The sequence below is a fragment of the Patella vulgata genome, chromosome 2, assembly GCF_932274485.2.
Source record: "Patella vulgata chromosome 2, xgPatVulg1.2, whole genome shotgun sequence".
NCBI classification, from domain to species: Eukaryota; Metazoa; Mollusca; class Gastropoda; family Patellidae; genus Patella; species Patella vulgata.
The window spans coordinates 6,861,028-6,887,992 of NC_065880.2; the positions used below are offsets into that span (position 1 = coordinate 6,861,028).

Consider the following 26,965-nt stretch of genomic DNA (forward strand, 5'->3'; position numbering starts at 1 on the left):
AACCCACATTATGGCAGAAACGAGACGAATCAAACAATTGACAAATATTGCCAATGCGTTATTTAAATTTAACAGAAGTAATTATTGTTTAAATGTGTTTTATTGTTTTTATTTGATGTATCGTGGTTGCTGACCCAATGGCTGCTGTAAAGGACAAAATATGTGTTGCCTATTTAATTATTTATATATATACTATTCAAAAAAAGTAGGGGATATTTGATTTTTAAGTGTTATTAAAGTCACCTAATGAAACTGACGAAGAAACAAATGACAAAATGAAATGAAGTTCACATTCATCGATTTATTCCAAATGATCGTTAGACTAAGTAAGGCACAGACTGACCATTATAAGGGTAAAATGATACCCGGGGTCAAACAGCAAAGTTACCACAGCATCACAACCAAGTCAGTAACGGGTAAATCCTCCTCTGTTTGCCAAACAAGCATTGATCCGACGTGGCATACTCCTAATGAGGCGTCTAAGGTCATTTTGGTCCAGATTGTCCTAATTCCTGTTGCAACGCAGCAGCAAGTTCTTGGACATTGGCAGGACGTTGTTGACGTTGACGTAACCTCTGTCCAAGCATGTCCCAGACATGCTCGATGGGGGAGAGGTCGGGACTCAGTGCTGGCCAAGGTAATGTGGTGATGTTCTGTTGTTGGAGGTAACCTGTAACGATCCTGGCCCTGTGACATCTTGCGTTGTCATCCTGGAAGATGAAACGGCGGCCATGACGTCGTGCGAACGGCACAACATGGACTGCCAAGATGTTGTTCCGGTAGTACTGGCCTGTAACACACCCTGCAACAACATGTAAAGCCGTTCTTCCAGCAACAGTGATGCCTCCCCACACCATAACAGAACCACCCCCAAATCGATCATGTCTGATGACGTTAACGTCTTGGAAGCGCTCGTTTCGACGACGCCACACCCTCCTACGTCTGTCCAAAAAATCAACAGTGAACCTTGACTCATCTGAAAACATCACATTGCTCCAGCGTCGATTATCCCAGTGTTGACGATCCCTACACCAACGACGTCTTGCCTGAATGTGATGATCTCTCAAACAAGGGATCACGCGAGGACGTCGGGCGCGAAGGTGACCCCTATGCAGTCGATTCCGAATCGTCTGGCCACTCACTCTCACACCAGTGTCTGTTTGAAGACGAGCGCTGATCTGATTTGCTGTGATGACACGATTTCTCAAGGCCAAGGTACGGATAAATCGATCCTGGGCTTGAGTTGTCGCCCTTGGTCGACCTGAGCGTGGTCTGTCCTGTACAGATTGTGTATCACGGTATCTGGACCATAGCCTGCTTATGACAGACTGAGAAACATTCATCGTCCGCACCACAACCGCCTGTGTTGTGCCGATCTGTAGCATGCCAAGGGCACGTAACCTTTCATTTTTGGTAAACCGACGCATATCAAAATTTGTTTTCTGGTCACTAAAACAATTAAACTGATGTTTCCACCCTGGAATTCAATGCCACAATGACTGTAACATTCAAAGTCAGAGTCGTGCAAATCTTGGGTTGGACCCCCATGATGATCCCAAGCATCACCTGCATTCCATGCGGTAGCTATTGGTGCGTTTGGGCGTCACATGTAACTGGAAATGTTTCTTCTGTTAGGTTCTATAGTGACTTTTTTCGTAGTCATTTGCATATTTTAGTATTATGCCCCCAAAATCAAATATCCCCTACTTTTTTTGAATAGTATATTATGAGATTTTTTAATTTGTTTTTATGTACAGATATTCAGATATACAATATGATGGAGATCACCGATGTCAGTTTTCAATATAAAGGTTATTTATATTACTCTGGTAAAACACAAACTACAGATACAACAATTACTAGATGTTGTAATATAACAAGTACTATACCAATAACCATAGAAAGTGTCTACATATATCTAACAGAAGAATCAAGTTACAACGTGAAGATTTATTCTGAGAATCAGACGTTATTGAGATGTTTAGATGAAGGGGGAGTCTTCTTTGGTTTACAAGAACTGGAAATTTCAGGAGATACGATGTATCATGTTGTACTTGATAACGTTAATGTGGAAGATGATGATTTTGTTTGGTTTCGGTTACTCTCCGGTAAGAATATCATCTATTGTCTAAAGATACTTTCCCAGAAAAGTATTTATCGGGTGGTTATTTCCAATAAAAGTATGCCAAATTTGGTATGGAAAGTATAGAAAACCAATCTTACTAGAAAAATACTGGATTACCCGAAAAACGTCCATTGGGCAAGCACTGGGCAAGATTGTCAAGGTATCACTAACTGGCAACCCGACTGTTATCTGCCAGCTTATTGTGTGGAGCGGTTGTTATTTCTTGATCAAATGGTTAGGCGGTTTTGGGAACATTAGAGGGTGTGAACGTACAAAAGATTCTGCAAATAAACGGCGGAAAAAGAAGTTGACAGGAATAATTAAGAATTTACTTAAATGTATGGTAAATGTACAGTAAGTAATGGTAAATACATTCTGAAAAAGGGACCCTCCCACAATGAAGCTAAGTTGATAGACATTGCGTTTAACAACAGCTTACTTATATAGCTATACAAAATAGATCTTATATACTCTTCAAAAAAGTAGGGGATATTGAAATTCAAATACCTATGCAGGTTGTGATATGATAAATAGTCATGGACACTTGACATGCTTTGAGAGTATGTTCACAGATGAAGAACTTGTCGCCCAACAGAACCACTGAGCTGCACATGTGACACGCAATAGCGCCATACACGTGGGAGGGGTTCATTGTCAAATTTGACACTTCAAGGAAGGGTTGTTGAAAACTGCCGCGTGCTGGTTTATCTATCCATGTTTGCTTTCCTATCGGTTCTTGCATACGATTTACTGTTTAGCGTAGCTTTGCTTTAGTGTGTTACGTTTAATTTGATCGGGAGACGTGTTCGTCGACGTCAATGTCAACCAACAACACTGCAAGAATTGGCTGTGGCACTGCAAGAGGGGTGTGTCAGATTGCCGTAAATCGTGACTGGACGGTTGATTAGGAGCATGTCACGACGAATTGCTGGATGTATGAGGATTGGTGGAACAATAACTGATTATTAAGACAAAAATCAAAAACGTCCATTTTCACTTTTGACTGTGTCTCTTTGGGAATGAAATGGGCCGTCAGATAAGCCGCCCATATGAACTGTTTATGTTCATGTGTAGGCAATTGGCCTGTTATTAACATACACTGGTCACCTCTAATAAAAACAGCAGTGCATTTCCGCAGTTTTGTATTTTTTCTGAATATCCCCTACTTTTTTTTGAAGAGTATATAGAAGGTTGGATACAGAAGGTCCACAAACCCTGTATTTATGGTAGACATAAGTATCTTTTATTTTATTTTGGTTTATTAAATCATTTTGTATTTTAGGGTCAACTATAAGTATAACGTGTAATGACTGCTCTGGGTTCCATATTTCAAGTAAGTACATATTTACCTTCAGATATAATTTTACAGCCAAATGGTTGTTTTTGAATTCCTCAATTGGGTTTGGTTTATGATCGAATGAGTCTAAACGTTTGACAGAGTTTAATCCCATGGATATTCTTGGAACTTTTCCTGTAACCAGTTCTAATGCCTGTATATTATTATGATGAACTGTCCCTATATGATGAACGACAGTCATAAACAAAAATACATCACCAGGGTTACCTAACAATGCAGTGATTGTTTGTTTAATTATTCACGCCGTTATACAATAACAGACTGCACGATCTGTTTTAATACATATTTGTATTTCAGGTCCAAAAGGTGATGATTGTCGGTATCTGTCTGGTTGCTATGAACGACCAGGGTCGCCATGTTCCAAACACACATTGACCTGTGATGAAGGTCAAGTTATATCAATAGATGAACGGAACGAGATACGTAAAATACATTATGGTACCAAGATCAACACGTCCTGTAATACGCGTCTAGATACCACCTCATGTAAGGACTGGGAGTGTTGTAGGAAACATATAACAGATCTATCATCACCTGTTAATCTAGACTACCGATTACAGGTTTATAAAAACTGTTCTAATAAACGTACCTGTAGCCTCACCTCTCCTTTCACACCTGGGACTGATTATGATTATATCTACTATCCTTATATATGTATACCAGGTAAATTATTACATTTAATCATGTTTCATTTGCCAGACCGTTGTAAGACTTCAATAATCGTATCATAAGGTCTGTCACTGAGTCAACCGGCGTGGTTTCCATTCATCGATTGTACGTGACAAGGAGTAGTGTCGTCTGTCCAACCTCGTGGTTTTTTCCAGGGTCCTCTGGTTTCCTCCCACTGCTAAAGACACCTACGCGCAAGCAGATTATTGAAATAAAGTTTAACCATATATTAGTCCCGAAATAACCTAGTTTGTGTCGAGTGGACGTTAAATACCATTTCTCCCTCCCTCTTAAAATAATCTGAATAATCAATAAAGTTGAAATATATGATTAGAAAATAGGCTAGATCATTTGAATAGGCATATTTGAACATACGACCGATCGTACGTCGAATTGCGAAACCGTGTGTAAGAGGAAACGTGGACGAAAACGTAATCCGGCATTTTTTCGTTTTCATTTTCTTAGCGATACGAAAGGTCCGTATTATCCTGAAATAAGCACGACCCATGTGAGCGAGTGCAGAATAATGTTTAATTGAATCTATCTTTAATAATACTATTTCAGTTTTTAATAATTGATAATTCAGATTTCAGATATAATTATATGGGAGCAAATGATTTAATATTTCATTATGTAGATATTTATGTGTTAAACGCAATTTGATTGCATGTTTTTTGTTTTATTTAATAAAATCTAATTGGCACATATGACTTGGGCAATACGACTTGAAATTACAAGGTTCATTCTGAAACGTACGGCTTCCGTCTCAGGTTCATCTCCATCTGATTGAAATACAGATCTATATTTCGTTTCGTTTTTATTTATACTTTCGATGGCATCTAATACATGAAGATCTGACCAGTTGTAGTGGCGGGGTCGAGTCAGAGGTCATACGAGCCACTTTTGACCCTATGACGTCAGACAATTGATTAACTAATCAGCGCTGATGTTTCTAGTAGGATATCCACAGTTCCTACGCCAAAAACTCGCTACAACAGACCGTTTAATTGGCTAATCCATCATATCAACCAGAACGAGGGTTATATAACAATTCTTCCAGATCCTAGTGTAGTAAAGACAAGTAAAACGAAATTTTGAACTATAAAAACGCAACGAAATAGGATCTGTAATTTAATCAGGTTCGTCTGTTAACATGTGATTATTTTTTAAAGAAAAACAAATGGCTGTAGTCGGCCATGTATATAGATTCGTAGGAACCAGCACACGTCAGGCATTAATATAAAACTATCTGATTTTATAGTCTCTTCCATAAATAACCTGGCTGAGATAACCAATACATCTATAAACCGTGGTGACTATTTATATATTTCTGGTAAAACACCATCCTTCACCAAATGTTGTAATATTACCAACCAAGGAGGAATTCAAGTAGAAACTCGGTTCATTCGTTTGAGTGCCGAATCTAGTAAAAGGGTTCAGATAACACCAGGGAAACAAACCTTGTTCAGATGTGGGGAAGAAGTTTTCATTGATGGAAGACAATCATCAGTTATTAGAGGAAACCAGATTAATATTGTTATTGATAATCTACCAACTGAAGGTGATGATGTCATATGGATAAAGATCAATTCAAGTAAGTTACGTTTCGCTAAGGGGGTTGGGTGGCTGAATGATTAACGCGTGTGCGTTTGGCCATAAGGTCTGTCATTGAGTCAAATGGTTGTACGTGACATGGAGTAGGGTCGTCTCTCCAGCCTTCCATTATAATTCGGAACAGGTCTCTAGGGTACAAACCATATGACATTTAACCCAAACTGCCCAAAGTGCATTTGTAAAGCTCCTTGTCCTTGTGGTGGATATGTTAATTCAATTATTCGATGCGTTGGTTGTGTGATCCCAATTCACAATTGTTCTTATTAATGAAATGCGGTTTAAGGTAGCGCCTTAGTTTTAGCTCCAATTGAGTTAACAGAAGACTTAATGAAGTTCATTTGGACCGAACGGGGCCACTTTTAGAGGAATAAAGAAGCCATTATGTCACTAAGGAACTAATAATTTAAACGTGTTCAAAACACAATCACAATTGTTATTTATTTTTATTTGCCCCTAATACGCTTCCATACTACCGTATGTGTAATATAATAAGTATTAATATGATGTATTATAGGTTCAACAGTAACTTGCGATGACTGCTCTAGACATTTAGGTAAGTTAATATGACGTATTATAGGTTCAACAATAACTTGCGATGACTGCTCTAGGCATTTAGGTATGTTAATTATGTTTTATCTGATGAAGATGGCCATGAGTTTAATCCTTGTACTTTTCTCTATAGATTTGTGGACACTGGGTTTTGTGTTTTAGGTTGAGTTGGGATAGATTACGCTTAAGTTTATATTAATATACTCAGATATGTTTCAACGTTACTTACAGACTGTCAAACATGGTATCCATATTTGGTATGTATATTAAAATATGATAGGCAAGTAAACTGTATAATTCATCCATTACTTTCAGTTGTGAACAATGATGAATGTCATGTCGAGTTTGGTTGCTATGGTAACTCTGGTACTGAACATACACTGACATGTGATGAAGGTCAAGTTATAGCAATAGATGAACGAAATGAGATACGTAAAATACATTATGGTACCAAGAACCAATCCTGTCCCTTTAAACTAAATACCAACCAATGTTATCCTACACCATGTTCTAGAAACAGTATAAGAAACTTAAACGATCGTTTATATAGACTTGAAGTAGATGATGAACAATATCGTATGGAGGTTTACAGAAACTGTTCTAATAAACCAAGATGTAGTCTCAGACCACCAATTAACATCTCTAACATAATATATGATTATATTTATTATCCTTATACTTGTATATCAGGTAAATAAGTTCAATCACTTATCTCAACCTTTTAATTTATATATCATTATAAAATAAATATTCTCGATTATCTGAATAAAAATAAAGCATCATTTTAAATATGATCGTACGTCGGATAGCAAATCGCTGTGCAAGAGAAGAAGTGAACGGAAACGTAACCGGACATAATTTCGCTTTGGTGTTCTAGTTTTTACTGTTGCGAAAGGGTCCTATTTTTCTGAATTGCACACGCCAGGTGTGAGATACTGTAGATGTAAATTAGGTTTGGTTAAAAACATATTCAATGACACTTTTCCATATTTAAGATTCCAATTGGTGATTCAGTTATAATTACATACCTGTCCCCCAACCTTAATATTTTAGTTTGTAATTCATCAGATATAAATATGTTGAATAAAACGAACCGTTGGCAAATGTTATCGAGGCAGACCCCACTCTCATAGCATAGGACATGACATAAGCCCGTTTTCTAGGACTATAAACCCCGGTTCATTGAATTTTGTCCATTCTGTAAAATCTAAATAATTTCGCACCTATGACTCGAATCACTAGGATCATCCATGAGAGCACAGCTGCTGTCTCAGGTTCGTCTGTAATGTGATTATTTTAAAAGAAAACAATTCACTGTAGTCTATACGTCCATGAATATAGATTCGAAGGAACCAGCATACGCCAGGAATTAATATGAAACTATCTGTTTTTATTTAAAGTTTCTTCCATACATGACCTGGGTGAAATAACCAATACATCTATAAACAGTGGTGACTATTTATATATTACTGGTAAAACACCATCTTTCACCAAATGTTGTAATATTACCAACCAAGGACAAATTCAGGTAGAAACTCGGTTCATTCGTTTGAGTGCCGAATCTAGTAAAAGGGTTCAGATAACACCAGGGAAACAAACTTTGTTCAAATGTGGGGAAGAAGTTTTCATTGATGGACGATACTCATCAGTTATTAGAGGAAACCAGATTAACATTGTTATTGATAATCTACCAGCTGAAGGTGATGACGTCATATGGATAAAGATCAATTCAAGTAATTTTCGTTTCGCTAAGGGTGTTTGGGTGGCCGAATGGTTAACGTGTGCTCGTTTGATCGTATAGTCTGTCATTGAGTCAAGTGTTGTGGTTATACGTGGCATGGAGTAGAATCGCATGTCCAGCCTTCCGTTTTAATTCGGAACAGGTCTTTAGGGAACAAACAATAGTTTAAGATGACATTTAACCCGAACTTCCCAAAGTGCATTTGTAAAGCTCTTTGTCCTCTTGGTCGATATGTTGATTAAATTATTCGGTATGTGATCCCAATTTGCATTTTGTTCATATTAATGAAATACGGTTTAACGCAGCGCCTTACTTTTAGCTCCAATCGGTCTAACAGAAGACTTAATGAAGTTCATTAGGACCGGACCGGGCCACTTTCAGTGGACTAATGAAGCCACGTGTAGCTAATAACTATTTAAAAAAAAATTTCAATACAATCACAATTGTTATTTATTTTAATTTGGCCCCAATACGCTTCCGTACTAACACATGCTTAATATGATAAGTATTAATATGATGTATTATAGGTTCAACAATAACTTGCGATGACTGCTTTAGACATTTAGGTAAGTTAAATCTGTTTTAGCTAATGTAGTTGTATGTATAGGATATTAACCTACCCGAGGTTGATATCAATCCGAGGGAGAGTAGATTTATATCCGACATATACAACGCCATTTCACCCTTAAATTTAATGGGCTCTTCCATTAAAAGGCAACAGCGATTGAATAATTGCTCGATAGTTTCCGCCAAATAGCGAAAAATACCGAAGTAATCACGTGCAATTACGTACATGTTTTTGTTTATACGTCGCCATTTGGACTATTGAATTGAAAGCAAAAACAAAATGGATAGTAATACGAAGTCAGACGAATAATCAATCCTTTTTAGCCAACATATTGACGATGGAATAGATGTAAATGCAAATATCGACGAGGATCTATCCAAAGCCTGCAGAAAATTTGAACCAAAAGGCATTCTTTTCCAAGAATTCTGACAGTGAACCATGATTTAAGGTTTTCGGTATGTTCAGAGAAGGATTTGACCGACTGTTTTAAGTGGACTGTACCCAAAAATACTTTACAAAGGAACTCTTGGGCGATAAATACTTTCAAGTCTTGTAGTGTGTGGAGAAATAATCGCAATGTGGACGAAAAGAAAATTTTGAAAGATGTCTTAGACATGGATAACCGATCTAAATACATGTATGTCGATAAGTACGCCGTCTATTTCGGTCCTGAATGTTAGAAACTGTACCATAACAAATTTTAATTGTTAAAAGAAAAAAAATTTATTTCTGTGTTTTTTTTGTATTATTTCGATCATCTACGTCATCAGCGGTTGATATGAGCCGAATATACTGACCTGAGATGACGTCATTAGCGGTTGATATGAAATATCAACCTGTCATGACGTCATCAGCGGACAGCGGTTGATATGAACGAATTATATCAACCTATGATGATGTCATGACAGTTTGTTATGAGATATAACTGCTTTGGACATCAAAGTAAAAACTACCGCCAGTTGTATATGTGAGTTTAATTCCTGTATTTTTCTTTGTGGATTTGTGAACAATGGGTTTTCTATTTCCGATGGGGTTAGTTAGATTCCCCGGTTTACGGGACAAGGAATAGTGTTGCCTGTCCAACTTCGTGAGTTTTCTCCGGTTTCCTCCCACTGCTATTGATATACTTAGATACATTTCGATGTTACTTACAGTCTATCAAACTTTGTGGATCAATTTTGCCCAGTATAGCCATAGACTATAACAGGATGCATAATTTGTAACAATAGTATCCATATTAAAATATGATAGGCAAGTAAAGTGTATAATTCATCCATTACTTTCAGTTGTGAACAATGATGAATGTCATGTCGAGTTTGGTTGCTATGGTGAATCTGGTAAACAACATACACTGACCTGTGATGATGGTCAAGTTATGTCAATAGATGAACGAGATGAGATACGTAAAATACATTATGGTACTAAGATCACACCATCCTGTCCCTTTAAACTAAATACCAACCCATGTAATCCTACATCATGTTCTAGAAACGGTGTAACAAATCTAAACGGTCGTTTATATAGACTTGAAGTAGATGATGAAGAATATCGTTTGGAGGTTTACAGAAACTGTTCTAATAAGCCAAGATGTAGTCTCAGACCACCAGTTAACATCTCTAACATAATATATGATTATATTTATTATCCTTATACTTGTATATCAGGTAAGTAAGTTCAATCACTTATCACCACCTTTGGATTTATTTCAATATTTCATAATTAATATTTAGCAAAGAAACCGGAAGTAAATGGACACTTAGCTACACAAAGATCACATGAATCTATCCAGATTTGCTGGAGCTCGCCATAATGGGAGAATGGAATGAAGTACGGTTGTAGGGGTTGGGGCGACTTATTGTCGTGGTGTTTTATTATGTTATTATCTGAACGTGTATTATGTTCCCAACTCGAACGACTAGATATACTTTCTAGGAGAGTGGTGTCCCTTTGTCCAGATCATGAATTTAACAGTTGTATTTATTTTGAGCTTAAATTATACACTGTATACAGGACTAAATTTATTTGTTAAGGCCAGCTCAATTTTTATCAAGGTCGCTGAGGTGTAAATAAGGTCAGGGCGCGTGATTGTTGGCGAGATTGTTGTTTAAGATTGGGTAAGCATTAGGGCTAGGTTCTGGGTTATGGTCAGGGTGGTTGGGATTAGTGCTAGCCCTGTTTACATATCCCAACCCTAACCCTGGTTACCAATTGAATGTTGACTGTGATTCTAGTATTTGTGGATTTAAGTATGAAGTGACGACATTGTCAAAAGATAAATCGTATTTGTATTGCTTCTTTACCAGATTTAGCCAGTACAGATATTAGTGAAACCCCGTAAAAACATTTTATAATCTCTGTTGACTCTATCTGTGCATTCAACTGTATTGATTTATTGCTTCATTAACAGGTAACACGAGTACAGATACTGACGAAGCAACCATACCAACTGGTATCAACAATGGTACTGGTATTAATAATACAGTTAACAACAAGGATAACGATGTTAATACAGGGTTACTGGTTGCTGTTATTGTTATGGCTGCAGTTATATTAGCAGCATGCTTGATCGGTGGTATTTATTTCATCAGGAGGTGTGTAATACTTACAATTATTGATAATAATAATATAGTAATAATAATTATAATAATGATAATAATAATAATAATTGTATTGCGCAACCGTTCAATCTACGAGGGAATTTCAGGGTGCTAGAAAATATTATCTATAAGGAATAAGTTATAAGGAAGTCGAATTCTAGCTTACATGTGTTAAAATGCAGTAACCAATATGTCGTGTTATTATGTCATTATGTCCAGGCTTTATTAATTATATGTGCGCATATTGCTGACATAAAAAAATGCAGTAACCAATATGTCGTGTTATTATGTCATTATGTCCAGGCTTTATTAATTATATGTGCGCATATTGCTGACATAAAAACATTCTGATAATAATGCCTTGAAATTCCTGAAAATATCTCGCGTGTTATTTATACTTTCCACCCTCCCAGTACTAGGCAGAGGGATTTTACATAGCCTAAGCCTGTTCCCTATACCATTCAGACATCCTGAATAAAAACATTGTTTAACTACAGCTGGAGCACCCATTTTTTTGTAGATGTGCATACATCCAATCATCAAATGTCTGTGTTTTGTTCCAGGAAACGAAAACATAATGAAACGACACAGGCTATTCAAGATACAACCAATACCGATGAGACATATTCTGGCCTGGCGAATAGAAACGAACCAGAGCACAATTATTCGGGTTTAGTGATCAGCAACTGACTTCACATTGGGAATGAGACGCTTGTCGATGATTAGATCATCTCCTGTTTAGCCATAATTTTTAAACTGATTGGTGAACTGCATAGCGTAAAGAACAAAGCGGCATGTCTTATGATCCATAAGTTGGGTCAAATCACACCAGATTCACAGTTTAGTTTAGAATTGACTTAAGGGTTTACTATGTATCAGCACTTTAGCTCCAATTATCTGAACTTTTATTAATGTATATACCAAGTAGAAACTTTAGATCATCCGATCATAAAGTTCGTTTAACGCCAAAATTAGAAACGCTCTTAAATTTTGGTCAACGTTTTGTTACTGTCCAATTCTCTCCTTAATTCTAGGTTCCCATTATCACAATTCGCGCTACGATTAAAATCGTGGTTATAATCGTTGAGCAATCATAGTGATCCTATTAGATCTTATCAGGTCAATCGTAGCAATCGTGTTGATCTGCACGTACCAGATCGTGGATTTAAAGGACAATATTGGTGCCAGTCATTATCACATATGTGATAGAACTGGTTAAACACGTTCCAAATATTATTTTATCACAGAGATCATTGTTACGATAGATGCGTAATCAATCTTTAAACAATCGGAAGTGACGAACGCAAAAGGAAAACACAAGATATCCCTCTATATAACTGACTAATAATTCCTTCGAAGACCAAAGGTTGTTATATGAGACTGTAAGAGGATATTTGACAATTCAAAAAAGTAATTGAATGTCATTAGATAAGAGAACACGAGAAAAATAGAAACAGTCCGTACATTCACGTGTGTTTATTCATTCTGTGCTTATAAAAACATAGTAAAGCACTGACGTTTTCAATTTTTCTTTCATGTTCTCTTATTTAGTGACAGCCAATTTTGTATGAATTGTCAGATATCCTTTCATAGTTTCACACAACAACTTTTGGTCTTCGAAGGAATTATTAGTGAGCAGAAATTCGCCCATGTATCTGTTACCACCCGTCATTTCAGTCAGTTACATAGAGTGATAACTCGTGTTTTCCTTTTGCGTTCGTCACTTCCGATTGTTTAAAGATTGATTACTCATATATCGTAGCAATGATTTCCGTGATAAAATAATATTTGGAAGGTGTTTAACCAGTTCTATCACATATGTGATAATGACTGGCACCAATATTGTCCTTTAATAGGGGTAATCCTATCGTAACTCATCGTACGACAGTGAGAACCTAGCATAAGGAAATGAATTATATCTTGATATTAGACCTTGTATTAATCTTGATACGTTTAAGAAAATAGAATTTCCTTCATAGAACCATTTCACATTCATGTACTTTATTTTTCAGATTTGTATGGTGTATATAGATCATATTTGTCTGTAATAACTTGTTTGTTACAATTAGCCCAATTGAAATTTATGCACTTTTTCCCATGGAATCAGAATACGAATCAGGAAAGGGTACTGGTCAACCCATAGCATCGTATTTTTCTTGAACCCACGATAGAGAAAAAAAATGGGGTATAACGTCCACTCGACACAAGCTAGGTCATTTCGGGACTAAAATATGGTTAAATTTTATTTCAATAATTCGCTTTTATATAGATTCTGATTTGACCCCCCACCCCCAGTCCCTATTTTCACCCCAATCCCCATCTCCATTCTTGAGAAAGGTTTTTACAACTTACGAAGATATCCAAAGCGAGTATTCATCTTTCATAATGACTATTTATGAAATTTAAGTTTTTCCTCAAAATAACATGGTGAATAATAATTTGATTTTCCTTGTTTTATGGGTTTCCTGTTACAGTTGTTATCTTGTTAGTAATTTAAATGTATTTTTCTTTGTCATATTGTAAAGAAATGACGTCAGTAGCGTTATCTTAATTTAATATAACGTAAAGTTTGTTGATTTAAATGAAATATTTTATTTTATTTTACTTCGTTAAGCGCATTCGAAAACTTTATAGTGGGATCTGCGTTATATAAGTTATGTAATAATAATAATTAATAGATTCATGCTTTGATAAACTTGATTCCCCGTCCTATGAATACCACAGTCTTTAGTAACTGTGAAGACATCATGGCTTGTTAGCCTGGAAGTCGCGTGTTCGATCCCTGCATTGACCGAGAAAATTTTACGGGATTTTCCGACATGGTTTCCCCTTGTCAGTGGTGCAGTAAGGATGGTCTGACAAGGAGAGGTATCTAGTCCTTCGGATGGGACGAAAAACCGAGGTCTCGTGTATACATTGGGGTGCACGTAAAAGATCTCTTGGCAGTTGGAATTCGATAAGAGTAGGCCAATGTTCCCCTTAGCACACTGTATGGCGTATGCCCGTTTTCATTATGCCAGTCGGAGCAGAACAGTAGGACGAACGAGGCTAAGTGTCTATTGTCCAGTAACTTTGCTTTGATAATAAACAATCTGCGCTACATCTTGCGACAATTTTCAGTACATTCATTTTATATTATCTTTTGTTGACTATTATAGCAAGAAAGGTCAGCTCTTTGTCTAAATCGTACACAATGCATCTTTAATTGATTCCGGTTATTCATATCTGTGGGCGCAGTATTGTGTTCAGATTATCAAGTCACGAGGATTACATTGTACAGTCTAAACAGGAATGTAAATAGCCATGCGTTAATAGGCTGTGTTGTACCTAAGCTACGGTGTCAATAACAATACTTATTGTTCGTTTTCTCCATCTGTAGTGGTGTTTGGATATTTATATATGTCATGGATTCAGGTAAGAGATTGGATTAACATATATTTTGGCATGAAGAGAGAGAGAGAGAGGGGGGGGGGGGTGGAGAGACGGGGGGGGGGAGACGGGGGGAGGGGGTAAATGTCAACTTTAACACAAACTAGGTCATTTCGGGACTAACATACGGTTCATTTTTTTAAGAAAAATTGAATTACGCGTAGGAGTCTTTTAGCAGTGGTAAAAAACCTGAGGACCCGGAGGAAACCCATTATATTTGACAGGTGACCCAACTACTTGTCACATACAAGCGGGGAATCAAAACCAGGCCACTTGACTCAATGGCAGACCTTCTGATGTAACGCACAGGCGTTAAATCATTGTCCCTATCCCTATAAATACACAAATATAATTGCCTCGTTAACTGTTAAGTTCAAATTTATGTTTTTAAACTTTATTTTTTGATAATTAGTATGGTCACTATAAGTAGCCGACGACGTATGCTTACTGTTTGTTGTTGTTCTTAGTGCCTAACGGCCGCTCCCACCAAAGGTGATATCGCAGATAAGTTGTCTTATTTTTTATTGGCTAATCCCTAGCATCAATCAGAACGCGAGTTATATAACAACTCTTCCAGAAATTTTGAACTATAAAAAAAACGAAACGAAATAGGATCTGTGTTTTAAGTATTGTTTAATGATCGAGAGCGAGTCATTAAGTAATAATATTAAGTAATAATGTTTTTACAATATATTACGCAATGTCTTAAGCGCGAGACCATTAAACGATTTAAAATACAGACACTCCGCACGTGCTTTTACTAGTATAAATAATGTACGATTGGCAAGTTGCCCGTACGATTATTTGAAATAATGGTACGCCAATATCAAAGGATGACGTCACATCTGTATTTTAATCGGATTGATCGTACTTATTTATAGTATATACTAGCAGGATACCCGGCTTCGCTCGGGGGTCATAACTCCGAAACCGGAAGTGGTAGACTAACGCCACCTGGCCTATGTTACTCCCCGGTCCGAGCTACCCCTATACCCCAAATTTCAGACTCGGGGCAGACCTAGTGTAGCCGCCAACCCCGAACAGACAGACAGACAGACAGACAAACGACAGTCACAAATAAATGTCAGTCTATATGTATTTTATTTCGTGTTTGAACCTTTTGGGTGTTACTGTTAAAGACAAAGTCAAGTTTTTTTCATCAAGTTTTTTTTATAATTTTCGATACCAGGTCTGTACATGACAAGAAGGGTTTCGCCTGCTCGACTCGAACTCGTTTCTCACAACAAAATATACGTTTCGCGTGTACAGAGGTTACTCCGAGTCAATTGATGGGAGTTGGATCGCCGATTGGTGTGCGCGTTGTATCGTGAGGTCTGTCTTTGAGTCAGCTGGCGTGGTTTCGGTTCTCCGTTTGTACGTGGCAACGATTAGTGTCCCCTGTTCAACCTTAATGGATTTCTCTGGGTCACCTGGTTTCCTCCTACTGCTAAAGACCCCTAAGCGCAAGCGAATTATTGAAATAAAATTGAACCATGTGTTAGTCGCGAAATGACACAGTTCGTGTTGAGTGGAGGTTAAACCACATTTCTCCTTCTCCAAGTCAACTGCATTCATTTGTCCTAAACCGTCCGTCAGAACCCCAACTGTCCACGGTTCTTTAAGTGCACGCCAACAACTTCTCAGTTCCAGCACCAGTAACAATGGCAAACCAGCCTCTGAAATCCTGAGAATCTTTCTCTGGTAACGCCAGTGTCATACTCACGGATCCACCGCAGGTCCACATATTTTATAAAATAAATAGACAAGATATACATCTACAAGTAATATGAAACATATGGGTTACACGGAGGATAAGTGAGTAGGACGTTGTCTCGATAAGATCGGGACTTTCCTGCTTGGTTCGCCCTTGTCTGTGAAGTAAGACAGGGGATCTGGCAAGGGACAGGTATAGTCGTTCGGATGGAATGAAAACCGGGGTCACATGTATATGTACATTGGCGTGCACGTAAAAGAACCCATGACAGTTGTAATTCGATATAAAAGTGGGTAGCCCTTGTCCTGAAAATATTTCCGTCTCATTACATTGTATGGCGTATGCCCGTGTTCATTAGCCCAGTCGGGGCAGAAAAGTAGGACATTAAACCCCATTTATTTCATAAATGTGGGTTTTCTCCGGGTCCTCCGGTTTCCTCCCGCTGCTAAAGCCCCTACGCGCAAGCAAGCGAATTATTGAAATAAAATTGAACCATATGATGGTCCAGAAATGACCTAGTTTGTGTCGAATGGACGTTAAACCCCATTTCCTCCCACTGCTAAAGCCCCTACGCGCAAGCAAGCGAATTATTGAAATAAAATTGAACCATATGATGGTCCAGAAATGACCTAGTTTGTGTCGAATGCGCGCGCTGTATCATAAAGTCTGTCATTGAGTCGACTGGCGTGGTTTCGAATCGTGGGTTTTCTCCGGGTCCTCCGGTTTCCTACCACTGCTAAAGACCCCTATGCGCAAGCGAATTATTGAAATAAAATTAAAAAACATATGTTAGACCCGAAATGACCTAATGTGTGTCGAGTGGACGTTAAACCCCATTTCTCTCTCTCTCTCTCATATTTCGTTTTCCTTGAAAAACAATTAAGTAATGAAATAAAATACCCAATTTCTTGACAAGCAGGAAGTAAACTGGGTTACACTGTATAACGCCGTGAACAATATTATATTACAATCAAGTTATTACATGAAACCATTGAGCGTGTAAATATCTTATTTAAAATAACTTTAAACACGTCTAACTGGGGAACATCTAAACCCTAACTTACTTATAGAAAGGTAGTCGACACTCCTGATACCATATGTCATTAAAGGGTGTATAGCTCTTTTCTTTAGAACATTAAAATATACGACAGTGGGTCTAAAAACACATATACTTATCTAATATGAAGTGCATTTATATTGATTTTCATTTATTTTTTTAACCTTTTTTTTTTCTTTTTGTAGTAAATTCTAATCATTGTGTTAGATAAAATACGTGAACAGTCCAATTTGAACGACAATATTTTGCGCCTGCTTGGTCCATTCTACACTGCCATTGCTAATTACTTTTCTTGTAGAATATGTTTTTTTTTTTCATTTATTCTAAACGATAGAAATACACGACTCGTGTACTGATACAATATGTGAGTGCTCGTTTGAGTCAACCGGTCGAAACGCGATCTCGAAATGATTAAATGTGCATTATAACAGAAATTGCCCCAATTTAAAACTTTTTTTTATCATTTCTAACTTCTGTTAGCATTACATGTAGCTAATATCTACACATTTCTTTGAAATATTTCAGAATTTAGAGTTCTCAACACATCTAGAGCTATAATGATGGGTCGAACTAAAGTATTATTGTTGTTTTTCTACCTGACATTGGTATATAATGGGGCACAGTCAGGTATTATATTTATACAAAAGTATTTCAACCCCTAGATACAAATTTTAATCAAACGAACGTAAAAGAAGACTGGCATATTATATAAAATGCATATTACTATTTTACACGACGGGAATATAAACAGATACACAATGTTCTGATAAACTTTGATTTTTATTTACAGAACTTAAAATATAAATGGTTAAAGTAATAAGTAATATTTGGATATATATTAAACAATAAAGGGGTTGTTTTTAAACTCACTGTTCGCTGGTGTCGGTTGAATAAAAGATCTGATATTGTGACAAGAAACTGATCCTGTTCTTCGTCTGGGGGCAACGTGCTTCGGAAAGAGAATACAAGGCTCCGCCAACGTTGCGTCCATTGACGAGCTTCGATTGTTGATGTCATTATTCCAGGATATCTTCGATGACGTAATGCTCGGTTTCTGGTCCATATAATACATGTTTTTAAAACGACATAATATACAATGCTTAAACATCAATAATGACAATTACATTTATCAGCTATTTTGGTTCGCCACGTAAAACTTTAGATTGATCTTTACCCCAGTGGTTATATCTTAGTATACAATAACAATTCTCGTTCTCAGACGATTTGGACTATGTTGTATCACTAATGGAATAATGTAATAATAATGGAATAATGTAACCTGTATATATTTGATGTAATCATATAATAATGTAATCACATAATCCAATACAAATGGCACATGTATAATATGTGTCTTAATCTATGTTTTCACGGAATCTCTTGTATACAGCATTGTATTGGCCATAATCTGATATATACAGAATCATTGGATGTATTGGATACAGGCTATGATATTATGATGCTGGTGTAGATGATACAGTTTGTAACATGAATCAACATTATTTAAGACCGTTAATTATATAATACTATAGATATATCATTTGTTTTACAGAATCTAAAGTTAGTACAGCATGTTATGGTTCACATACGCATGGTGGTTGTACTAAACATAGCTTAATATGTGCAGAATCATTGGTTATATCAATAACTAATATAACGTTTGGATATAGACTAGGATGTAGTGGTGCTGGTGTATCTAGCTGTGGTAATAAAACATGTTGTAGAGAAGAGACTGGAGATTGTTTTACACCTTACAACCAAACTCTTCTATCACAACTACAACAAACCTGTAATGGTAGATCAAATTGTACTCTTAATAGAAACGATGGCTTGAATGAAAGATCTTCATCTTGTGATTTTACAAGAGCAGCAAAACATCATTCCTACAGCAAGATAGAATATCAGTGTGTTACAAACAGTAAGTTGATATTTTATTCTAACAAGGAGAGGGGAAATGGTATAAAAAATATTATAATAATGATATTTGTTATAAAGAAACAAAACTTTCTGATTAATCTGCTATCGATTTGTTGATCACAAAAATCATTTACAACACTACTCGAAATGATATCGCATATCGCAAAGGTATCTAAGATACATGATCAGAGAGAGAGAGAGAGAGAAATGGGGTTTAACGTCCACTCGACACAAACTAGGTCATTTCGGGACAAACACACGGTTCAATTTTATTTCAATAATTCGCTTGCGCGTAGGGGTCTTTAGCAGTGGGAAGAAACCGGAAGACCCGGAGAAACCCATGAGGTTGGACAGGCGACCCTACTCCTTGTCACGCACAACCGGGGAATCGAAACCACGCCAGTTGACTCAATGACAGACCTAATGATACAGCGCGCACGTGCTAACCATTCGGCCATCCAACCACCGATACATGATCAATCACCGACCGTATATTAAAGTCTAATCAGAACTTTGAAAATAAGGGTTACAATAATATAACAGATCAACACAAATTAACTCCTCAAAATGAAAAGTGTAATGTGTAGCCATCTTGGGATAATGACCTGCTAAAGGACCTTGAAAATTTAACCAGCTTATCTTGCGAACTCGAAAGTAAGCATTGTACATGTATATTACTTTGTTGTATTTAGACACAGTTCGGATGTATATTGTATATTAATTATAGTGGAATGTTCCTTATATATGTATTGTATATTATTATATTTAGATATAGATGTAGGAGCTATTGTTGGTGTTATATGTGTATTGTATATTATTATATTTTAGATACAGATGTAGGAGGTATAGTCGGTGTATTAGTTAAAATATTTTGTATATTAATATATATAGATATAGATGTAGGAGATACTATTGGTGGTAAATTAGCTATTGTATATTACTATATTTAGATGCAGATGTAGAAAATACTAATGTTGGAGGTATTGTTGGTGGAATAGTTGGTGTTATATTAGTGATTGCTATAGTCGGTGCTGTCATATTCTTTGATATCAGGTAGGTTTATTGTTTGGAATTGACAAATCAAAATACCACTACGGTTGTAATACTGGATTCAGATCTTAAGAGGAAACTGTAAGCCTATGCTGAGCAGGAAAATGTCCTTTGTCCTTCATCCGGTACTACAAACATAGGTGCCCTGGTAGTATGCGTAAAATATCCCCCAGCATTGAAATTCTAATAAGGTGAAAATGCCTCTGTAGGGCTATGGACGTATCACACACGTAACAATAGAAATAATATAAATAATAATTATCACTTGTTGATCTCCAAATTACCTATAATATTCGGTCTGGAGACGTTACTATTCACTATATTTGGAACGTGTTACAACACAAAGACATTTTATATAGAATACAAATACTGATACTCATTTGAACTCATTTATTGGAATATATCATATCTGATTGGTGTAACATTGAGAATTCCCCAACCACTATCAATCTGCTAGATAGACTTGTCATGTATTTTATGTATATTTTATTTTAGGAGAGACCAGAAAGATACATCGCCGACTGACTTGACCTTACCTAGAAACATAACCCCTCATTATTCAGATGTCGAGTTGGACAATACCACGTATCCTCCACGTAATAATCCGCCCTCTGGTGACGATTACGATTATATAGTGGGGGATAATCGCGTAAGACAAGCTAATTTGAACCATACTGGCGAGGATAACTACCACCATATTGGAGGGAACCAATCGAATACCGTTACTGACAATGCCTACGACCATATTGGTGAACATAATAAAACTGGACGGGATAGTGGTGGCTACCATCATATTGGCGGTAATCTCGGGCGTCAAGAGATAACGGATGTTACATACAATCATATTGGTGATAGTAATGGACATCCAGTCGTGGCTGGTGGTACATACAGGCATATTGAGGGTGATCATAGCGATGATAAACAAGAAGGGGATTATTCATTGGCTAAACATATTTAATTTAAATCATTGGGTACTAAACATAAATAATATAATATAATATAACTGGTTCTAAACATATTTTTAAATATGTAATATAATATAAATAAATAAATCACTGGGTACAAAACATAAATATGACTGGGCACTAAACATAATTAATATAATATAAATAAATCACTGGGTACTAAACATAATTGCTAGTATGTAGAATAGTAAATTATTATTTTAGTTATACTTGTTAAATAATAAATTAGCATATCTATTGAACATGATTATAGACCTGAAAACTTGATATTCGCCTAACCCACAACAAAAAGCCTCCTATAGTAACCGTAACCAAAGTCCATACTCTTATATTACATGACCACAAAATAAACATATAACACAACACAGTTCTATGAATAACAATCACTATATTAGATATACACGACATTTACTGGCTATAAAATTGATATGCTTCTGGACACGTCGTGTGTATATAATGTTCAATCACTAAATGTCATCCAAGATTATAAACTTATGCCACTTGAATCAGGATACATTCTTGACTTATATAAGTCTTGTATCAGCTATTGTGGAGTTTGGATGGTGTTCTTCGTGTCTCCGCAAGACATAGAATCTCAAAATGTCCTTGTCTATCAGAGGTGGATTTAAGAAAATGAAAAAGTAATATGATTTCTTAAAGTGGATATATCCTGGTAGCAACCATTGTCTGGGCCTATTTATTACACCACCAAATAAATAATTAAAAATTATGTTGGCCCATAATCTCAAAATACAATAGGCCTACTATCTAACGTTCTGTACCACAATGGTCTAATGTTCCATGAAATACCTAAGGTTGTCAACAATTAATAAGTTGCCTCGGATGTTTTTTTGTACATTGCATGTCGTTTGTAGAGACATTTCATGCCATTTCGTTGATTGGTTAAAGCTGTTTGTAATTATTGCATATCATTGGATGTTTTATACGGGGATTTCCAGTATTCTATTTTAGACAACATCATTTATATCCGTCTTAGAATCTCTTTTTATAGATCTATAAAATTATACCATGTGTGGTGGTTCACTCCCATCTCGACTACTTCCCATTTCGACTACGTCCCATTTCAACTACAACTTTTATTAGCCTTAAAATCCTGCCCCCCCCCCCAACTAATCAGCAATGAACTGCTCCGCCGATTAAAAGATGTAATTAAGGTAATGATAGTTGTTAGAATAGCTTATTCATTGTATATTATAGCATGTTTTCTTTAACATCAAAGAAAAAATATCAACTCAGAGTACATTTTTGTTTTGAATATTTGTAATATTTGGAGGTTACATTGACTTATCTATATAAGATGAATTGTTTCAAATTTTGTACATTTATTTTGCAAGCTCACTATCATTCAGTCAAAGTTTTTGTTATCTTATTAGAATTCCTTTATATCAAATATCAACAATAGAGGAAACTCTAAACATTACGACAACAAATTTCCTGTTTGTTTATGGACAAATTTTGAGACTGTAAAATAACAACCTAGTAGATTTCCACTCAAGAATGAATAAAACCACACCACACAGTCATCCTAACCTCTATAGATTCATTGACATAATTCGAAATATTAAGAAGTGCAAACGATCTTGTTTTGTTACATATTTTATACAATTTCTATGTAAATTAGTTTTTCTTTTTTTTTCTATTTGTTTTGATTTAATCTGTTATACGCTGTAGCCTAAATGGGATATGGAAGAATCTGTTTTAGCTATAGAAAAGGTATATAAGCAGGGATAATAGAACCACCAGACCGTATAATCTGTTGTTATAAGCTGTAGTCGAAATGGGGCGTAGGCGAAATGGGAGGGCACCTGTGTGACAGAATGTCATATTTGGTGTTAATTCTGGTGTACATTGTAAGATTTATTTTATATTATTTGTTGTACATTGTAACATTTTGTATAATTGAGTTAATAATAACAACTTTTATAATTACTTTTGTTTCAACTGAGTTAGTAACAACTACTTTTAAGTGCGATAATCATAATGACAAGATTGAGTTTATAATAATTACTTTTATATTAATTGAGAAAATCTAATAATTACTTTCGTATTAATTAAGATAATAATAATTACTGTTATAATTACTTTTGTATTAACTGAGATAATTATAATTACTTTTATATTAATTGAGATAATAACAACTTTTGAATTAATTGAGATAATCATAATTACTTTTATATTAACTAAGATAATCATAATTACTTTTGTATTAATTAAGATAGTAATAATTACTTTTGTATTAATTGAGATAATAATAATAGCCTTCGTATTAATTGAGATAATCATAATTCATTTTATATTAATTAAGATAATCATAGTTACGTTCACCATTATTACGTTTGTATTATTTAAGTTATTAATTGCGTTTTCTTTATCTAAGATAATAAATAATTGCGTTAATATTAATTGAGATAACCATAATTACTTTCGTATTAAGATAATATTAATTGGTTTTGAGACAGTCGTAATTGTGTTCGTAATAATTGATATAATTACTTTTGTATGAATTGAGATAATCATGATTGTTTTTTTATTATTATTATTTTATTTAATAGTAATAGCCTTTGTATTAATTGAGATAATCACAAGAACGTTTTGTATTAATTAGCTCATAATAATTACTTTTGTATTATTTGAGTTAATAATATTTGTTCTTTGTATTGAGATGACCATAATACTACTTTTGCATTAGTTGAAGTTTATCATAAATACTTTGGTATTAATTGAGATATTAATAATTGTTTTTGGTATTAATTGAGATAATTAATTGTTACCAGTTTGTATATAACCTGCTGTAACATGTTTGATTGTATCATTGCTTGATAACGGAGAGATTATAGTTATTGATACGTTTCAGTTCAGTTAAAGATACATTATGAAAGATTTAGATATAGAGCTAGCCATTCTTGCTATAATAGTTCGAAAATAAATAATGTGAAATGAATAATTTGAAAATTTCATTCAAATTCCTCCATTGCGAGCGATGATATTAGCCGTTGAGAGGTTTGACAAGACGTGTGCAATAATTTCAACAACCGTACTGGTTTTTCGAAGCTAAGTCTCGCTCCACCATTTTTAGCAGAACTGTTCTAATCTATTTAATATCAGAGAAATCCGATGCCATCGAGAGTTTATTATGGCCTGGATAAGTTAATTAAGGTCTAATTAATAATTTAGATAACATTTCAGGCCTAAAGAAAGACGTACAATAGGCAGATTTAGCTCTTGCATAATGCATGTTTAATAAAACTAATGAACGTTATCCACCAAGCCCTTTAAAGATATTGTAACATTTTGTATTAATTCTGGTATGCATTGTAATATTTTTTATTAATTATGTATGACATAACTCTGGTATATACAACTGGCGGTAGTTTTTACTTTGATGTCCATAGCAGTTATATCTCATAACAACCTGTCATGACATCATCATAGGTTGATATATTCGTTCATATCAACCGCTGATGACGTCATGACAGGTTGATATTTCATATCAACCGCTAATGACGTCATCTCAGGTCAATATATTCGGCTCATATCAACCGCTGATGACGTAGATGATCGAAATAATACAAAAAAACACAGAAATAAATTTTTATTCGTTTGTCAATTAAAATGTGTTATGGTACAGTTTCTAACATTCAGGACCGAAATAGACGGCGTACTTATCGACATACATGTATTTAGATCGGTTATCCATGTCTAAGACATATTTCAGAATTTTCTTTTCGTCCACATTGCGATAATTTCTCCACGTACACTACAAGCCTTGAAAGTATTTATCGCCCAAGAGTTCCTTTGTAAAGTATTTTTGGGTACAGTCCACTTAAAACAGTCGGTCAAATCCTTCTCTGAACATACCGAAAACCTTCAATCATGGTTCACTGTCAGAATTCTTGGAAAAGAATGCCTTTTGGTCCAAATTTTCTGCAGGCTTTGGATAGATCCTCGTCGATATTTTTATTCACATTTATTCCATCGTCAATATGTTGGCTAAAAAGGATTGATTATTCGTCTGACTTCGTACTACTATCCATTTTGTTTTTGCTTTCAATTCAATAGTCCAAAATGGCGACGTATAAACAAAAACATGCACGTAATTGCACGTGATTACTTCGGTAATTTTCGCTATTTGGCGGAAACTATCGAGCAATTATCCAATCGTTGTTGCCTTTTAATGGAAGAGCCCATTGAATTTAAGGGTGAAATGGCGTTGTATATGTCGGATATAAACCTACTCTCCCTCGGATTGATATGGTAGAGAACGTGCGGGTTAACGTAGGTTAATATAATTTAAAATACAGATGTGACGTCCCCCTTTGATGTTGGCGTACCATTATTTCAAATAATCGCACGGGCAACTTGCCAATCGTACCTTGTCAAATATTAGACTCGAGTGACGTATTTCACTGTAAACGCACGTGCGGAGTGTCTGTATTTTAAGATGTTTAATGGTCTCGAGCTGAGACATTGCGTAATATATTGTAAAAACACTCGGACCTGACGGTCCTCTTGTTGTTACAATATATTACTTAATGTCTCGCTCTCGACCATTAAACAATACATACATAACATATACATAAAATGTAGTGGTTATTAAACATCCTATCTCTGGTATAACATATCATATAACATGTGTTACGCTATTTAATTACCCCGCATCTATAAATAATCCTTATCTAATCAACCTGTCCATAATATCATATTACAATGTATTGGACGTTGAATTTATAACAACTTGAGCATAAACAGGTACACTATGATACTACACTACACGCCTTAACCATGTCATGTGTGTTTAAATTATATAATCCCTTATGTAATGAAACCTACAATATAAATACGTGTAAGCTGTTACTCATTATTAAAACATGAATATTATAAGGAGATATTTAGTGTTTAAACGAAACAGAAAGAAATGTACATTGCTAACGCATTGTCGGTACATTGCCAATACAATTCTCAATGTGATAAAGAACTAACCAAAGAACTAAAACGCCTTCAATGGATACAAAATTCATTGGCAAGGATTGTTTGTTTTCGCCTGTTTTCTCCGCTCGCCGTGGGCTTCGTATCATTATTAAATTATTTTGTTTCACATATCAGACAGTTTACAAATCAGCACCTGTGTATCGCCAATTATTTGTTCCGGAACATTTACTTACTAGGAACTTTGGATCAAGAAAAAAATTTCAGCTACAATTACCATCTTACAATTTAAAAACATTTGACGCAAGATCATTTTTATATCTGTTAGCTTCTCATTATTTCCAGTTTCCATTCCTACCAACTTTCAAATCGCCACTGAAGAAATATCTGTTCCAACTCTATGTTTCCATGCTCTATGATAATAAAGACATTGTGGAATAGTGCTATACAAATGTTCACATTATTATTTTTCATTTGATTTTGCTCATTTTCTTTAATAACAATCGGGTGGCTTATTGAATCAAGTGTCATGGTTTCGATTCCAAACTTTACGCAAAAAGGAGTATGGTCGTTCACTCGACACAAACTAGGTCGTTTCGGAACTAAAATATGGTTCAATTTTAGTTCTATAATTCCCTTGCCCGTACGGGTCTTTAGAAGTTGGGG

The 26,965-nt window shown here is 35.5% G+C and overlaps 1 protein-coding gene across 1 annotated transcript; it reads left to right on the forward strand.

The window, feature by feature from the left end:
• The first annotated feature begins 3,574 nt into the window (after nt 1-3,574).
• On the forward strand, nt 3,575-12,444 carry LOC126810234 (uncharacterized). Its single transcript, XM_056098852.1, has 10 exons — nt 3,575-3,617; nt 3,780-4,145; nt 5,413-5,745; nt 6,280-6,318; nt 6,630-7,004; nt 7,715-8,047; nt 8,583-8,621; nt 9,910-10,287; nt 11,031-11,214; nt 11,784-12,444. The coding sequence occupies exons 1-10, from the start codon at nt 3,575-3,577 to the stop codon at nt 11,908-11,910; spliced, it is 2,217 nt and encodes a 738-aa protein (XP_055954827.1). The 3' UTR covers nt 11,911-12,444.
• Nucleotides 12,445-26,965: the final 14,521 nt, after the last annotated feature.

What these genes read in the sequence shown, in the direction of transcription:
- LOC126810234 (XM_056098852.1), top strand. Translation starts at nt 3,575, where the DNA reads ATGGATATTCTTGGAACTTTTCCTGTAACCAGTTCTAATGCCT. An exon ending in ATGGATAAAGATCAATTCAA is followed by an intron (nt 5,746 to 6,279) that starts GTAAGTTACGTT and finishes GATGTATTATAG; the next exon opens with GTTCAACAGTAACTTGCGAT. An exon ending in TGACTGCTTTAGACATTTAG is followed by an intron (nt 8,622 to 9,909) that starts GTAAGTTAAATC and finishes CATTACTTTCAG; the next exon opens with TTGTGAACAATGATGAATGT.